This window comes from Pristis pectinata, chromosome X (genome assembly GCF_009764475.1).
Source record: "Pristis pectinata isolate sPriPec2 chromosome X, sPriPec2.1.pri, whole genome shotgun sequence".
In the NCBI taxonomy this organism is placed as follows: domain Eukaryota; kingdom Metazoa; phylum Chordata; class Chondrichthyes; order Rhinopristiformes; family Pristidae; genus Pristis; species Pristis pectinata.
Genome location: NC_067450.1, coordinates 736,079 through 754,529, shown reverse-complemented (window position 1 = coordinate 754,529; position 18,451 = coordinate 736,079). Strand labels below are relative to the sequence as shown.

Below are 18,451 nucleotides of genomic sequence, written 5' to 3'. Positions count from 1 at the left end.
AAGGGGACAGTGCAGTGTGGATCCAGAATTGGCTGGCCCACAGAAGGCAAAGAGTGGTTGTTGAAGGGTCGTATTCTGCATGGAGGTCGGTGACCAGTGGTGTACCTCAGGGATCTGTCCTGGGACCCTTACTCTTTGTGATTTTTATAAACGACCTGGATGAGGAAGTGGAGGGGTAGGTTAGTAAGTTTGTGGATGACACAAAGGTTGGAGGTGTTGTGGATGGTGTAGAGGGCTGTCAGAGGTTACAGAGGGACATGGATATGATGCAAGGTTCAGTTGAGAAGTGGCAGATGCAGTTCAACCCAGATAAGTGTGAAGTGGTTCATTTTGGTAGGTCAAATATGATGGCAGAATATAGCCTTAATGGTAGGACTCTTGGCAGTGCAGAGGATCAGAGGGATCTTGGGGTCCGAGTCCATAGGACGCACGAAGCGGCTGCGCAGGTGAACCCTGTGGTTAAGAAGGCATACGGTGTATTGTCCATCAATTGGGGAATTTAATTTAGGAGCCGGGAGGTATTGTTGCAGCTATATAGGTCCCTGGTCAGACCCCACTTGGAGTACTGTGCTCAGTTCTGGTCGCCTCACTACAGGAAGGATGTGGAAGCCATAGAGAGGGTGCAGAGGAGATTTACAAGGATGCTGCCTGGATTGGGGAGCACGCCTTATGAAAGCAGGCTGAGGGAACTCGGCCTTTTCTCCTTGGAGCGACGGAGGATGAGGGGGGGACCTGATAGAGGTGTATGAGATGATGAGAGGCATTGATCAGGTAAATAGACAGAGGCTTTTCCCCAGGGCTGAAATGGTGGCCACAAGAGGACACAGGTTTAAGGTGCTGGGGAGTAGGTACAGAGGAGATGTCGGGGGTAAGTTTTTTACTCAGAGAGTGGTGAGTGCGGGGAATGGGCTGCCGGCAACGGTGGTGGAGGCGGATACGATAGGGTCTTTCAAGAGACTGTTGGATAGGTACATGGAGCTGAGCAAAATAGAGGGCTATGGGTAAGCCTAGTCATTTCTAGGGTAGGGACATGTTCAGCACAGCTTTGTGGGCCGAAGGGCCTGAATTGTGCTGTAGTTTTTCTATGTTTCTACATGTGGTGAGGCTCCCTCCACACCATCCCATCACACACTGTTGGGGTCCAACATAGTGTGAAGTTCCCTCCATTCCATCCTGTCACACACTTCTGGGATCAGACACGTGGTGAGGCTCCCTCCGCACCGTCCCGTCACACACTCCCGGGGTCGGACACGGGGCGAGGCTCCCCCCGCACCGTCCCGTCACACACTCCCGGGGTCGGACACAGGGTGAGGCTCCCTCCGCACCGTCCCGTCACACACTCCCGGGGTCAGACACAGGGTGGCTCCCCCCGCCCGTCCCGTCACACACTCCCGGGGTCGGACACGGGGCGAGGCTCCCCCCGCACCGTCCCGCCACACACTCCCGGGGTCGGACCCTCCGCACCGTCCCGTCACACACTCCCGGGGTCAGACACGGGGTGAGGCTCCCCCCGCACCGTCCCGTCACACACTCCCGGGGTCAGACACGGGGCGAGGCTCCCCCCGCACCGTCCCGCCACACACCCCGGGTCGGACACGGGGAGAGGCTCCCCCCGCACCGTCCCGTCACACACTCCCGGGCAGACACAGGGTGGCTCCCCCCGCACCGTCCCGTCACACACTCCCGGGGTCGGACACTTTTAAGACACTGTTGGACAGGTACATGGACCTGAGTGAAATAGAGGGCTGTGGGCAAGCCTAAGGTAGGGACAGGTACAGCACAGCTCTGTGGGCCGAATGGCCTGAATTGCGCTGCAGGTTATTTCCCACCCCCGTTTCTCTGATAGCGGACCTGAATGTGACTTGACCGACTGCGTTACCTTCGCCGTCAACGCTGGCTCCAAGGGGTAGGCGCTAGGGGAATGCAGCTGGGCCGGGCTGATTGACAGCCGCCGGCGTGACGTGGGACTACAACTCCCAGCATGCCCCCCGTCGTCTCCTCTCCCGCCCCGCTGCGGGGTTACGTCACCGCGTCGCTCAGCGGGGGGGGGGCGGGCCCGGCAGATCTCGCGAGAGCAGGCGGTGGTCGGGAGCCGGCGGGCCGTCGTCGGTTGAGGAGAGCGGAGGGATGGCGGCGGCGGCGGAGACTCGATTCGGTCGCTTTTCTCTCGCTCGTCCCGACCGCCGGAGGAGAGGAGGATGGCGGACCGAAGTACGCCAACCTGCCGGGCATCGTAAGTATAACGCGGGCGGCCGAACCTTCCAGAAAGCGCGCGGCCGCGCCCCCCGGCCGCCGCCGGGGCCGTGACGTCACTGGGCGGGGCAGGGGCGCCGGCCACGCCCCCAAGTGACGTCGCGGCCTCTCATTGGTTGGCACCCAACGACCTGTGGAGGTCTGGCCCTGGCCCGCCTCTTGGCTCAGCCCCGCCCCTTCAGCTTTTCAATGATTGGTCCCGCCCCCTGCCCGTCACACCTGGCCCGCCCCCTGCCACTCAGCCTGGGTACCGCCCCTGCTGTTCCAGGGCGGGTGATTGGCCCCGCCCCCTGCCACTCACCCTGGGTACCGCCCCTGCTGTTCCAGGGCGGGTGATTGGTCCCGCCCCCTGCTGTTGGAGGGTGGGTGATTGACCCCGTCCCCTGCCACTCAGCCTGGGTACCGCCCCTTCTGATCGAGGGTGGATGATTGGCCACGCCCCGGCCACTCAGCCTGGGTACCGCCCCCTTCTGTTCCAGGGTGGGCTGTGATTGGCTCTTCCCTCAGTACTGCCCATTTCTTTTCAAGGGCTGCCAATGATTGTCCCGCCTCCTGCCCCTCACCCTCCGTACCGCCCACTTCTGTTCAAGGGCTGGCAATGATTGGTCCCTCCTCCTGCCCCTCACTCTCCGTACCGCCCACTTCTGTTCAAGGGTGGCAATGATTGGTCCCTCCTCCTGCCCCTCACTCTCCGTACCGCCCACTTCTGTTCTAGGGCTGGCAATGATTGGTCCCACCTCCTGCCGCTCACCCTCCGTACCGCCCACTTCTGTTCAATGGCTGGCAATGATTGGTCCCTCCTCCTGCCCCTCACGCTCCGTACCGCCCACTGCTGTTCAAGGGCTGGCAATGATTGGTCCCTCCTCCTGCCCTCACTCTCCGTACCGCCCACTTCTGTTCAAGGGCTGCAATGATTGGTCCCACCTCCTGCCCCTCACCTCCGTACCGCCCACTTCTGTTCAAGGCTGGCAATGATTGGTCCCTCCTCCTGCCCTCACTCTCCGTACCGCCCACTTCTGTTCAAGGGCTGGCAATGATTGGTCCCTCCTCCTGCCCCTCACTCTCCGTACCGCCCACTTCTGTTCAAGGGCTGGCAATGCTTGGTCCCACTCTCCTGCCCCTCACTCCGTACCGCCCACTTCTGTTCAAGGGCTGGCAATGATTGGTCCCTCCTCCTGCCCCTCACTCTCCGTACCGCCCACTTCTGTTCAAGGGCTGGCAATGATTGGTCCCTCCTCCTGCCCCTCACTCTCCGTACCGCCCACTTCTGTTCAAGGGCTGGCAATGCTTGGTCCCTCCTCCTGCCCCTCACCCTAGTACCGCCCACTTCTGTTCTAGGGCTGGCAATGATGGTCCCTCCTCCTGCCTCTCACCCTCCGTACCGCCCACTTCTGTTCAATGGCCAGCAATGCTTGTGCTGACCAGGACTCCACGCCCTGTCTGACCAATGTTGTTGCGGCTGCAACGTGACGTCCCCATCTCTGTACTGAATGCCTTGGCCTATGAAGGCAAACAGATCCTTCCTCACCACTCTCTGCACCTGCCTTGCACTTCCAGGGAGCTACGTACTCGCATCCAAGGCCTCTCTGTATCTCAGTGCTCCTAAGGTCCCTGCCATTTTCTCTGCATGTTCTCCCAGGATTTGTCCTCCAAAGTGTATCACCTTGCACTTGTCTGGGTTAAGTTCCATTTGATGGGTGCTTGATAGTCGGTGTGGATATAAGATTATTAGTCACGCGTACATCGAAACACACAATGAGGTCCATCTTCTGCGTAGAGTGTGTCCCCCCCCTGCCCCACCCGCTCCAACTATCATTCCCCTCTCTCCCCAAACGCTCCCCATTCTCAGCTCTGTTACATATCTGAGTCCAGCACTGGCAGTGCCTTGTGTTGCTGCCTACCTCCCACAGCAGCCATCTCCCACCTCCGCCTCCCCCCCCCACCTCCGCCCGCCCTCCCCACCTCCGCCCTCCCTCCCACCTCCGCCCTCCCCACCTCGCTCCACCTGTTTGTTTTCTTTCCTCTGTCTCCTCTCTCTGTCTCCCTCTCTCTGTCTCCCTCTCTCTGTCTCCCTCTCTGTCTCTGTCTCTCTCTCACACTCTGTCTTCTCTCTCACTCTCTGTCTCTGTCTTGTCTCTCTCACACTCTCTGTCTCTCTCTCACACTCTGTCTCTCACACTCTCTGTCCTCTGTCTCTGTCTCTCTCTGTTTCTCTCTGTCTCTCTATCTCGCTCTCTGTCTCTGTTTCCTCTCTATCTCTCTGTGTGTGTCTCTCTCTATCTCACTCTCTCTGTTTCTCTCTCTCTCTCTGTCTCTCTATTTCTCTCTCTCTCTCTCTCTGTCTGTCTCTGTCTCTGTTCTCTTTCTCTATCTCACGCTCTATCTCTGTCTCTGTTTCTCTCTCTCTCTCTGTCTCCATCTCTCTGTCTCCCTCTGCCTCCATCTCTCATTCACCTGCCACCGTCTCCCAACTCCACCCTGCTCCTTTCCCCCAGCTGGCAGCACCTCCCCCTCACCTTCACCCCTCCCCAATCCTCTCTCACCACTCCCCCTCTCCCCTTATACCGGCTATCTCCCCTCTCCACTCTCAGTCCTGATTTGACCTGGACGTCGACTGTTCCCCTCCCCGCCCCCCCCCCAGATGCTGCTCGACCCGCTGAGTTCCTCTGGCACACTGTTTGTTGCTTCAGATTCCAGTGCCTGCAGTCTCCCGTGTCCCTCTTGGATCGGAAGATCTCCCCTCCACGGCCTCCAGCCCAATAGTGCCCCAACCACCTTCTCACTTCTGTCTCTACCCGTGATCCACAAAAAGGACCTCCCGGTGGCCATCCGCTTTGGTCGCCCCACCCCCCCAACCCCACCCCTCTTACCCCCACACCGACGTGTCCTCTGCTGCCACGTCGGGGCCGGCCGCAGGTTGGAGGGACAACACCTCGTGTTCCGCCTTGGGAGTCTCCAACCTGGCGGCCTCGACGTCGGTCTCTCTAACTTCTGGTAACCCCCCCTCCCCTTCTTTATCTCCCCACACCCCACTCCTTTGACTTCCCTTATTCCTGTGGCTCGCTCCCCCCGCCTCGATGACCTGCCCACCTCCCCTCCCCCTCCCCTCCCCCCCTCCCCTCCCCCATCCTTTATTCCATGTTCCACTGCCCTCCCCCACCGGATTCCTCCTCCTTCAGCCCTTGGCCTCTTTCTACCTGTCACCTCTCAGCTTATTACATCTTCTCCCCACCTACCTACCTACCACCTCTCCCCTGGAGTCACCTCTCCCCTGGACTCCCCCTCCCCTGCCTGCGTGTGCTCCTCCCCCTCCCCCCCTTCTTATTCTGGCTTCTGCCCCCTTCCTCTCCAGTCAGGATGAGGGGTCTCGGCCCGAAACGTCGACTGTTCATCTCCCTCTGCGGACGCTGCCCGACCCACTTGAGTTGCTTTTTGTGTGTTGCTCCAGATTCCAGCGTTGTTTTTGCCTGCTCCTGCCCCCCCCACCCCCCCAACCACAAGCATATCTCCTCAGACCTTGACTCTATGCGGTCACTTTCCCAACTACCATTTGGACAACTTCCAATTCACGTGCCCCCACCGCCTCTTCTCCTCCAGTCGTCATACACCTCCTTTCTCCACCCCCCACCCCCCTCCCCCCCTCCCCCCAGTCAGGGTGGCCTGAAAGCCCTTTGCTGCTTTCTGCGACAAATATCCAACCAGTTCCCCCCTCCCCTCCCACCCCAGCAACACTCTGCTCCTCCTGCCTGAACTTTTCTCGTCATCCTGTGACTCCAACTTCTCCCACTGATCTCCTTCTAGGGCCCGGCGTCACCTCTCATTTGGTGATTGCTTTCATTAGATGCTTTATTGCACCAGAATCAGATTTAAAACCACCGGCATGTGACATGAAATTTGTTGTACTGTGCAAAGATGTAAAATTACTATAAAAAAAGAGCAATAATGGGGTGGTGTTCATGGGTTCATGGACCGTTCAGAGATCTGATGGCGGAGGGGAAGAAGCTGTTCTTGAATCGTTGAGTGTGGGTCTTCAGGCTCCTGTACCTCCTCCCCGATGGTGGTAACGAGAAGAGGGCATGTCCCGGGGTGGTGAGGGTCCTCGGTGACGGCTGCCGCCTCCTTGAGGCACCGCCTCTTGAAGATGTCACAGCTGGGAAGCAGCTCCTGGCTGACTTCCCCAGTGATGTGATCAGCCCGAAGAGGGTGCCAGCAATCTGGGCTCCCAGGAGAGCAGTGTAGCTGGCGTTTACTGGAGCAGGGAGCAGATATTGCAGCGACCTGGCATCTCACTGCTTGGATGTAGGAAGCACAGCTGCCAATTAGCCCACGAGCAGCAGCGTGATCCACAACAGGATAAATCTTTTATCAGTTCAGCTGGTTGAGAGAGAAACGTCAGCCCAAGGACACCAGAGAGAACACCCTTCCCTCTCCCCCCCCCCCCGCCATTCTTCAAAATGGGGAAACGTGGGAAAATATAAACGTGCAACCATATAAAAATTTGCAGTGTTGCGTTCAGTTCTGGTCGCCGCGCCCCCCCCCCCCCCCCCCCCCCCCCCCCCCGGAAGTGTGTGGGGGGCTTCGGAAAGGGTACTTGGGTTGTTTTCTCCAGAGCGGCGGAGGCTGAGGGGAGACCTGACGGAGGTTTATAAGATAGTGAGATGCATAGATGGGGTAGACAGTCAGGATCTTTTCCAAAGGGTCAAATTGTGTATACCAGAGGGCGTGCATTTAAAGTGAGAGAGGGAAAGTTCAGAGGAGATGCGCAGGGCAGGTTTTTTTTTACACAGAGAGCGGTGGGTACCTGGAATGTGCTGCCAGGGGTGGGGGTGGAGGCAGATACGACAGAGGGGTTTGAGAGGCTTTTGGACAGGCCCATGGATGTGCAGGGGATGGAGGGAGGGGGACACTGTGCAGGCAGAAGGGATTAGGTGTCACTAGCTTAACTAGTTTGGCACAACATCGTGGGTCAAAGGTCCTGCTCCCGTGCTGTACTGTTCCATGTTCTACGTAATCCTTCCCCGCATCCTCTCTGGGACTTACTCCTCCTACAAGATGAGGTTGCAATATGGCGCCAGAGCGTGGCGACTCGCTGCAAGCTGCTCTCTACAGATCTACTCATTACCCTTACTATAATCGTTCTAACCCAATGTGACGGCACTGTGTAATGAATTGATCTGTACGATCGGTGTGCAAGACAAGTTTTTCACTGGACCTCGGTACAAGTGACAATAATAAACCAATTCCAATACCTGCAGCCCACATCCCAAGGTTCTACAGGTCGTTGGGTTAATTGGCTGCTGTGAATTGCCCCTGATGTGTAAGTGAGGGTTAGAATCTGGGGGAGTTGATGGGGACGTCGGCAGAATAAAATGGGTTAGGGTAGGATTAGTGTAACACAAAAATGGGCTGTTGATGTTAGCACAGATGGTGGGCTGAAGGGCCTGTTTCCGTACTGTCTGAATTGGCAAGGGGAAATTTGAGGAGGGATTTCCCCTCTGATGTGAACTGGATTGTGGATGCTGAGTCATTCGGTTAATTCAAGGCCTTGTAATGCAGAGTGCCCTCGTGAACCTTGGGTCAGACCAGCTGAAGGGACAGTGCAGGGCTGGTGGGACCTGGAGCCCTCTCACTTGCACAGTGGCGCAGCGAGTAGAGCTGTTGCCTCCCAGCCCCAGAGACCCGGGTTCGATCCCAACCTCCGGTGCTGCCTCCCCGTGAGATTTTTCCCTGGGTGCTCCCGGTTTTCTCCCACATCCTAACGGCGTGCGGGGTCGGTGGGTTAAATTGACCCCCCCGTGTGTGGGTTAGATTCCTGGGGTCGGTTTACAGCAGCCCATTAACGGGAGCGTGGGGGTCGGTGCAAATGGGTTGGTGATGGCTGGCATGGACTCGGTGGGCCGAAGGGCCTGTTTCTGTGCTGTGTGACTGGTGACCGGACATGTTAATGATGGGGTGATCTGGAATTTGAACCGACCCATGCCGTCAACAAGAACATAGAACTTAGAACAGTGGAGCAGAGGAACAGGATATTGTGCCAAACTAATTAAACTAGTAGTTAAATGCCTAACTAAACTAATCCCTTCTGCCTGCACAAGGTCCATATCCCTCCATCTTCTGCACATTCATGTGTCTAACAGCCTCTCGAACCCCTCTGTCGTACCTGCCTCCACCCCCACCTCTGGCAGCACATTCCAGGCACCCACCGCTCTCTGTGTAAAAATAAAACCTTTTTTCCTCTGAACTTTCCCCCTCTCTCCTTGAATGCATGCCCTCTGGTATTAGACATTTCCACCCTGGGGGAAAGACCAATGAGAAGCAGAGATAATTAAACACTTGCGGTACCACAACACAGAGTTGAAGCACAGAATCCACTACATTCTGCCCTTGTCTGCCTGGCCAATTTTAACCTGATCTCACAAGAGAAAGATGCTGAATTTACGCAGCACTCTTTCCGGATTTCTCGGGAAATCGCAGAGTACTCTCGTATTAGAATTGGTTTATTATTGTCACATGTACCGGGGTACAGTGTAAAACTTTGTTTTGCCTGCCGTTCACACAGATCATTTCACCACATCAGTGCATCGAGGTAGTACAAGGGAAAAGCAATAACAGAATGCAGAATAAAGTGTCACAGTTACAGAGAAAGTGCAGTGCAGGCAGACAATAAGGTGCACGGGCCACAACGAGGTAGGTTGAGAGGTCAAGGGTCCATGTTATCATACTAGGGGACCGTTCGATAGTCTTATAACAGTGGGATAGAAGCTGTCCTTGAGCCTGGTGGTATGTGCTTTCAGGCTTTTGTATCTTCTGCCTGACAGGAGGGGGAGAAGACAGAATGCCTGGGGTGGGTGGGGTCTTCGATTATGTCGGCTGCTTTCCCGAGGCAGTGGGAAGTGTAGACAGAGTCCATGGAGGGGAGGCTGGTTTCCGTGACGCACTGGGCTGTGTCCACAACTCTCTGCAGTTTCTTGCGGTCCCGGCAGAGCAGTTGCCGTACCAAGCCACGATGCATCCAGATAGGATGCTTTCTATTGTGCATCGGTAAAAGTTGGTGAGGGTCAACTGGGACATGTCGAATTTCTTTAGCCTCCTGAGGAAGTAGAGGCACTGGCGAGCTTTCCTGCCCGTGGCGTCCACATTGTTGGGCCAGGACGGGCTGTTGGTGATGTTCACTCCTGGGAACCTGAAGCTCTCAACCATCTCCACCTCAGCACTGTTGATGCAGACAGGGCATGTATTGCACCCACCTTCCCGAAGTCAATGACCAGCTCTTCTCTGTTGTCATGACACCATGTCACTAGGCTACTGTCTCTATCTTGGGCAGAGCAGTAAGGCCACGTGAGAGGTTCACCAATCCCTGCTGACTCTCGGATCAGCTCATATTTTCCAGCCATCCCCTCCCCGATGATCGATTCCAGTAAAAGCTCTTCGGGCTGACGTTCAGCTGGCCAGGCCTGCAGTCTCCTGGCTGCTACCTCCCCGTCTCGAGTAACAGGTTGCCGTTTCCCAGAATGTCGGCATCTTCGGAAAATCACAACTCCCCCTGGCCCCGCCCGCCTGCCTCCTGCCTCTCTGTGAGACTGCAGATGCTGGAATCTGCAGCAACACACAAAATGTTGGAGGAACTCCAGTGGGAAAGAGCGCAGAGGGAGATTTACCAGGATGTTGCCGGGACTCGAGGGACTGAGTTAAGGAGAGAGGTTGGGCAGGTTGGGACTTTATTCCCTGGAGCATGAGGGGTGACCTTACCGAGGTGTACAAACCCACGAGGGGCATCAATTGGGTGAATGCGCACAGCCTCCCCCCCCCCCCCCCCCCCAGGGTTGGGGAATCAAGAACTAGAGGGCACAGGTTTAAGGTGAGGGGGGAAAGAGATTTAATAGGGACCCGAGGGGCACCTTCTTCACCCAGAGGGTGGTCCGTACGTGGAACGAGCTGCCAGAGGGAGTGGGTGAGGCCTCTTCCATACACGCACCACCCTCTGGGTGAAGAAGTCGCCCCTCAGGTCCCTCACCAACCAAGAAGTTGGTGGTGGAGCTGTCCCGAAACCTCTCTGTGCTCTGTTACATCACGTACATCAAAAACCTCTGCACTGTACAGGTGCCCTCCGCAACCTCGGAGGCTCTCCCAGATTCCAACCAAGAATTCCCCCTCTGATTTCCCCAGACTCCTCACCTCAAACCTCTTGGACACTCTGCTTTCATGCTTCCACCTCTGCTAAGAGTTTCTTGCTCCCTACCGTACCTACACCTCTCGTAATTTTGTGCACTGCTGTCGTGTCCCTCCCCACCTCTCCAGCCTCCTCTGCTCTGGGGAAGACAGACCGTCCAGAAATTGGTCCGGTGGTACAGTGGGTAGAGCCACTGCCTCCCAGCCCCGGGGACCCGGGTTCAATCCCCACCTCCGGCGTTGTCTGTGTGTGTTTGTCTGTGTGCGTGTGTGCATGTCGGGCTGTCTGTGTATCTGCGTGTGTTATCTGTGTGTGTCTGTCTCTGTGTGTGTATGCGTGTGTTGTCTGCGTGTCTGTGTGTGTCTGTCTGTCTCAGTGTGTGTCTTTGTCTCTGTCTGTGTGTGCACGTGTCTGTGTGTCTGTCTGAGTGTGTGTGTGTCTGTCTCTTTGTGTGTCTGTGTGTGTGTTGTCTGCGTGTGTGTGTGTGTGTGTGTGTCTGTGTGTCCCTGTGTCCGTCTGTGTGCGCACGTGTCTGTGTGTGCGTGTATCTGTGTGTCCCTGTGTCTGTGTGTCCCTGTGTCCGTGTGTGTGTGTGTGTGGGTGTCTGTGGCGTCTGCACGTCTCCCCGGGGGCTTCGGTTCCCTCCCCAGGTCCCAATGACGTGCGGGGTCGGTGGGTTAATCGGCCGCTGTATGCCACCCCTCCCAGTGTGTGTGGGTGAGGGGGAGAATCTGGGTGGAGTTGGTGGGAGTGTGTGGGGTGGGGGGGAGATCGGCGCAGACGGGGTGGTCAACGGTCGGGGTGACTTCTCCACGTGGGTGTGGGAGGCGCCTGGCAGCGGAGGGGACCTGCGACCTTTGACCCAAGACCTGACCTCTGCTTCGCGTTCCAGGCCTTCAACGAACCCGACGTTTACGAGACGACTGACCTGCCCGAGGACGACCAGGCGCAGTTCGAAGCGGTAAGACCAGCAGACCTGTTTCTGACTGTTTATCTTCTAATAGTTTGGTGCTCCTGTCCAACCGCGGTTGATTCGGCTGTCCTAACGACCCCCCCCCCCCCCGGCCAACTTCACCTTCACCCCTTCGGCCAAAACTGGCCAGGTCCCGTGGGGTCTGTGGTAGTTGGGGGCAAAGCCCAGGACTGGAGAGCGTTCCCCCGCCGCAGCGTCCGGCTCCCGGACAGGGCAGAGATCTGCACCGCTTCCAACAGCAGTGCTTCGTTTGGCTTCGAGGTGTGGATTCTCCTTCCAATGCTTTACCTCGCCCCTCTTGAATCGTGAGAGATCGGAGCGGGAGTTGGGCCCCCATCCTGCCCCACCGACTGAACACCATCGTGGCTGATCTGCTCCACCCTCCCCCCTCCCCCGTCCTGGTTCCTCCGACCTCTCAAACATTTACCTCCCCCACCCCCCAGTGCTCCGGCCTCTAACCCCCCTCGGGGGCAGAGAATTTCTGAGATTCCCCTCCCTCCAAGAGAAGACGTCCCCACACACCTCAGCTTTAAGTGACCCCCACCCCCCCCAACTCTGTAACTGTGTCCCCTCGTTCGAGACCCTCCCACTGGGGGGAACATCTCCACACCTCTCCTGTGACGTCCCCCTCAGGGTCTGAGGTGTTTGTACAAGGGCACCCTCGTTCTCCTAAGCCCCCGAGGAGTAAGGTATAAGACAAGATAAGATATTTATTTATTAGTCACACGTACATTGAAACACACAGTGAAATGCATCTTTTGCGTAGAGTGTTCTGGGGGCAGCCCACAAGTGTCGCCACGCTTCCGGCGCCAACACAACACGCCCACAACTTCCTAACCCTGTACGTCTCTGGAACGTGGGAGGAAACCGGAGCACCTAGAGGAAACCCACGCAGACACACGGGGAGATCGTACAAACTCCCCACAGACAGCGGCCGGAATTGAACCCGGGTCGCTGGCGCTGTAATAGCGTCACGCTAACCACTACACTACCGTGCCACCCAAACTGACTTCTCTTCAGGGAGATGTTCAGGGCACTGAGGACAGGAGTTGGGGGGTTATGTTGCTACTGTACAGGATGTCAGTGAGGTCACACCTGGAGCACTGTGTGCAGTTCTGGTCACCCTGTTACAGGAAAGACTTGAGGGAGTGAGTTATGGAGAGAGGTCGGGCAGGTTGGGACTTTTTTCATTGGAGCGTAGGAGACTGAGGGGTGACCTTACAGAGGGGTATAAGACCACGAGGGGCATCGATAGGGTGAATGTTCACAGTTTTTTTAACAGGGAAAGGGAACCAAGGACTAGAGGGAGCAGGTTTAGGGTGAGAGGGGAAAGATTTAACAGGGGACCTGAGGGGCAACTTCTTCACCCAGACGGTGGTCCGTATGTGGAACGAGCTGCCAGAGGGAGGTACATTAACAACATTTAAAAGGCACTTGGACAGATCCGTGGATAGGTTTAGAAGGATACGGGCCAAACGCGGGCAAGTGGGACTTAGCTCAGCTCGGCATCTTGGCCAGCATGGACGAGTTGGGCCGAAGGGCCTGTTTCCACGATATATGACTTCCTGAAAATGAGAGCTGATTGGAGCCTGACAGGGGAGACGGTGGGGGGGGGGGGGGGGGGGGGTATTTCCGCCAGCTGGGATACCCGGAACCAGGGGTCCCAACCTCAGGATCGGACATTTAGGACCAAGATGGGGATAAATACCTTCATCCAGTTTCAGGTTCTATCCCCAGTTGCTGACTCTACCCAAGGCAGATTTTACATACGAAGGGAATCGAGGGACGTGGGTTTAGAACAGTCCAGCACAGCAACAGGCCCTTCGGCCAACCATGACGCCAGTTTAAATTAATCCTCTCTGCCTGCCCGTGGTCCATATCCTTCCATTCCCTGCCTGTTCATGTACCTGTCTAAATGCCTCTAAAATGTTGCTGTCGTATCTGCTTCCACCCCCACCCTGGCAGTGTGTTCCAGGCACCCACCGCCTTCAGTGTTTTTAAAAAAAAACTTGCCTCATTAATTTCCTTTAAACTTTCCCCTCTCGCCTGCAATAGTATTTGACATTCTACCCTGAGGAGAAAAACTGTTTGCCATATCTATGCCTGTCATGATGTTATAAACCTCTATCAGGTCTCCCCTCAGCCTCCGCCGCTCCGGAGAGAACAACCTGATTCTGTCCAACTTCTCTTTATAGCTCACGCCCTCTAATCCAGGCAGCGTCCCGGTGAACCTCTCCTGCACCCTCTCCAAAGCTCCCCCCCCCCCCCCCACACTCTTCCTGTAACGGGGCGACCAGAACTGCGCACAATACTCCCAAGTGTGACCTAACCACAGCTTTATACAGCTGCAGTGCGAGTTCCTGACTCTTGTACTCAGTGTCCTGACCGATGAAGGCAAGTATGCCATCCAGATCAGTGCAGGAGAGTAGTGCTGAGGTATTAGATCAGCTGCGGTCTTGTTGAATGGAGGAGCAGGACTTGAAGGGCCAAATGGCCGGCTCCTGCTCTTACCTCTGGTGTTCTGGAAAGGGTAGATGCTGGAACCTTCAGCGTCACAAGACGAAGCTGGGGGCACTTTGCAAGAGACCCCAAGTCCATGGGCAATCTCCTCCTGTGCCATCCCGCGTGCTTACCTGATTCTGAATCCAGGAGACGCATTCCTCCCGGATGCTGGGCTGGATTTTCCCCGTGACTCTGCTGACCTGTGTCCCTTGGTGCCCAGGAATTCTGGAGAGCCCCACTTCCCATGGTGCATGGTGGGAGGAGACTGAAGGAGCCTCACTTCCCATGGTGCACCCTGAGAGGACACTGAGGAGGCATCACTTCCCATGGTGTACTCTGAGAGGCCACTGAAGGAGCCTCACTTCCCATGGTGCACCCTAGAGGCCCACTGAAGGAGCCTCACTTCCCATGGTGCACCCTGAGAGGCCACTGAAGGAGCCTCACTTCCCGTGGTGCACCCTGAGAGGTCACTGAAGGAGCCTCACTTCCCATGGTGCACCCTGAGAGGCCACTGAAGGAGCCTCACTTCCCATGGTGCACCCTGAGAGGCCACTGAAGGGGCCTCACTTCCCATGGTGCACCCTGAGAGGACACTAAGGGCGCCTCACTTCCCATGGTGCACTCCCAGTGGACACTGAAGGAGCCTCACTTCCCATGGTGCACTCCCAATGGGCACTAAGGGCGCCTCACTTCCCATGGTGCACTCCCAGTGGACACTGAAGGAGCCTCACTTCCCATGGTGCACTCCCAGTGGACACTGAAGGAGCCTCACTTCCCATGGTGCACTCCCAGTGGACACTAAGGGCGCCTCACTTCCCATGGTGCACTCCCAGTGGACACTGAAGGAGCCTCACTTCCCATGGTGCACTCCCAGTGGACACTAAGGGTGCCTCACTTCCCATGGTGCACTCCCAGTGGACACTGAAGGAGCCTCACTTCCCATGGTGCACTCCCAGTGGACACTGAAGGAGCCTCACTTCCCATGGTGCACTAAGTTGCCTCATTCACTACTGCTTTGCTGGTGTCTTGGAATCTGCTAATGTTGGACTGGTTTTTGAATTGAAATGTTTACAGACTGTGGGGGGGCTGGTTTGTGGGACCAGGGTCTGTTAGATATGAACCCCCTGAGCCGACCTCCACCTTAACCCATTCACAAGTTCACCCCTCCCTCCTTCACCCAATCCCCCCCCCACCCCACCACCATCTCCCTGTTCCCCCACTATCGGGATGGAGAGAATGTATCTGTTCTGCACCATTTCTTTTGTGCACTGCACTGACCTGAGTTTTTCCTGACAATGCTTTCCCTTCCGACATCCCTTGCCTGGACGCTAGTTTGCTCAAGTAAGAGCTTGTTTTTTCAATGCTTGCGTTTCCTCTGCATGCTCTTGTCTCGTGCCCTGCATGCAGATCCAGCGTGCTGTGTCTCCTGTGTCTAAACTGTGTTTAACGCCCTTGGTGGTGGACGGAACCTTTCCCTGGAACCAAAGCAACCGTATCGGAGGGAGAGAGTGGTGTGTGTGTACGTGTGTGTGTGTGAAAGACAAGGTGGCAGCACATCTATAGAAGTTTGTTTTGGTATTGGTTTATTATTGTCACTTGTACCGAGGTCCAGGGAAAAACTTGTCCTGCACACCGATCGTACAGGTCAATTCATTACACAGTGCAGTTACATTGAGTTAGTACAGAGTGCATTGAGGTAGTACAGGTAAAAACAATAACAGTACAGAGTAAAGTGTCACAGCTACAGAGAAAGTGCAGTGCAATAAGGTGCAAGGTCACGACAAGGTAGATCGTGAGGTCAGAGTCCATCTCATCGTATAAGGGAACCGTTCAATAGTCTTATCACCATGGGTAGAAGCTGTCCTTGAGCCTGGTGGTATGTGCCCTCAGGCTCCTGTATCTTCAGCCTGATGGGAGAGGGGAGAGAGAGAATGACTGGGTGGTATTGGTTTATTGGAGAGGGGAGAGACTTGAAGAAAAGGTCGTGGTTGAGGCAGGTACAATTCCGACATAGTGCACTCAGTACGAGAGATGGGACGTCACGTTACAGCTGTACAAGATGTTGGTGAGACCACACTGGGAGTATTGTCTGCAGTTCTGGTCGCCCAGCTACAGGAAGATTCACGAGGACGTCGTCGGGACTGGAGGGCTCGAGTTACAAGGAGAGCCTGGACAGGCTGGGACGTTTTCCCTGGAGCGAAGGAGGCTGAGGGGTGACCTTATAGAGGTAGATAAGGTGGACGGTCACAATCTTTGTCCCCCAGGGTAGGGCAGTCCAAAACTGTAGAGGGCCCAGGTTTAAGGTGAGGGGGGAAAAGCTTAAAGGGGAGCTGAGGGGCAAGTCTTTCTCACACAGAGGGTGCTGGGTACATGGAACGAGCTGCCAGAGGAAGTGGCAGAGGGAGGTTCAATTTCGAGGTTTGACAGACATTTGGCCAGGTTCATGGGCAGGGAAGGTTGAGAGGGATTTGGACCAAACGCGGGCAAGTGGGGCTAGCTCAGCTCAGGCATTTTGGTTGGCAGCATCCTGGCGAACCTCTACTGCACCCTCTCCAAAGCCTCCACACCATTCCTGTAATGGGGCCATGTTCCAACATGTTCAAGACACTTGGACAGGTACATGGATAGATAAGATCTTAAATAGTCACACGTACATCGAAACACACAGTGAAATGCATCTTCTGCGTAGAGTGTTCTGGGGGCAGCCCGCAAGTGTCACCACGCTTCTGGCGCCAACATAGCACGCCCACAACTTCCTGACCGTACGTCTTTGGAATGTGGGAGGAAACTGGAGCACCCGAGGAAACCCACGCAGACACACGGGGAAACGTACAGACTCCTTACAGACAGTGGCCGGAATTGAACCCAGGTTGCTGGCACTGTAATAGCGTCACATAGAACAGAGAACAGTACAGCACAGAACAGGCCCTTCGGCCAACCAATGTTGTGCCGACATAGCTATTCCCTCCTACCTACAGAATGCCCAGATCCCTCCATTTTCCTCTCATTCCTGTGCCCATCCAAGACCCTCCTAAAAGCCCCCAATGAATTTGCCCCCACCACCCTATCAGGCAACACATTCCAGGCATCCACCACTCTCTCAGTAAAAAACTTATCCCTCACATCTGTTCTGATCCTACTCCCTCTCACCTTAAATGCATGCCCTCTGGTATTGGATCGCTCAGTAATGGGAAAAAGATATTGCTTGTCCACTCCTCATGATTTTATACACTTCCAACAGATCACCCCTCAGCCTTGGCCGCTCCAGAGAAAAGAGCCCAAGTTTGTCCAGCCTCTCCTGATAGCACATGCCCTCTAATCCAGGCAGCATCCAGGTGAACCTCCTCTGCGCCTTCTCTAAAGCATCGACATCCTTCCTATAGTGAGGTGATCAGAAGTGCACGCAATTCTCTAAATGCAGCCTAACCAGAGTTCTATAGAGATGCATCGTAACTTCTTGACTCCATTACTCAATACCTCGATTAATGAAAGCAAGCCTTCCTTAAGCCTTCTTAACCACCCTGTCTACCTGTGTAGCCACTTTCAATGAGCCATGAACTTGCACCCCAAGGTCTCTCTGCTCTTCAACACTGTTAAGGGTCTTGCCCTCGTGTACTACCTCTTGACATTAGTCCCACCAAGGTGCAACACCTCACATTTATCCATGTTAAACTCCATCTGCCATTTAAAGAATCGGATGATATTCCGGTTTGCTAATGACTACCATTGGTGAGTAAAGAAAGTGACTGAACTGGGAGGCCCTTGAGGATTGAGGAGATGATGGCAGGATTGGTGGAAAATTGGTGAAGGAACTTGAACTCAAGGATGTGACGTATTCCCCAAGAGCATCTGTGGAAATTCAAAGCATATATGTGTACATATCATTACCTAAGTACTTGAAAGTAGTTCAAGCCACGTAGCCAGAGGTAATAATGATATATCAACAAGTTGCCGATCTTGTTTCGTAATATCTTCTTTCCAAGTATCACATTGCCAGTCAGGATGAAGAAAATAACCAGTGGCATAACATACAATATCCAGCTGATTAACCTCCTAGTCACGCTAACCGCTACACTACCATGCCTGCCCGTAGGAAAGGCTTGGAGGGATATGGACCAAATGGAACAAGCTCAGATAGGCACCTTGGATGGCATGGGCAAGTTGGGCAGAAGGGCCTGTTTCCTCACTGTGTAACTCAACAGTTCCTCACCTGCTGCAATGTCTCTAACTTGTCCTTGGAACGTCCCGGACCCCTGAGCCCACAGCTCTCTGGGAGAAGGGGTTCCAGTGATCCACGGTCTTCTTGAGGCCACTGGGCTTAGGCCCAGGATGGCTGACTCCCTTCATCCTGAGACCCTGCTGCCCCTCTGGTTCTTCTGGATTCCGTCTTCTTCTCAAGCCTCTGCTGCTGGTGCCTCGGTACAGTGGGCATCATCATGGTTCAGTCACTGGTGGGGTCTGGGGTGGATCATCCCTGCCCCCTTGGTCGTGTCTCCGAGCCAACACTCCTCGAGGCAGTGGGAGTTCCGACCCAGTTTTACCTTCCAGAGACG

The 18,451-nt window shown here is 55.5% G+C and overlaps 1 protein-coding gene across 1 annotated transcript in view; it reads left to right on the top strand.

Annotated features, from left to right (window-relative positions):
- Positions 1 to 1,966: 1,966 nt before the first annotated feature.
- The window catches only part of dctn2 (dynactin 2 (p50)), a 42,980-nt gene continuing 26,495 nt past the window's right edge, over positions 1,967 to 18,451 (top strand). The window contains exons 1-2 of the mRNA XM_052009381.1: positions 1,967 to 2,233; positions 11,316 to 11,384. Of these exons, the coding sequence (XP_051865341.1) occupies positions 1,982 to 2,233; positions 11,316 to 11,384 (321 nt within the window). The 5' untranslated portion in view covers positions 1,967 to 1,981. The remainder of the gene's footprint in view (positions 2,234 to 11,315; positions 11,385 to 18,451) is intronic.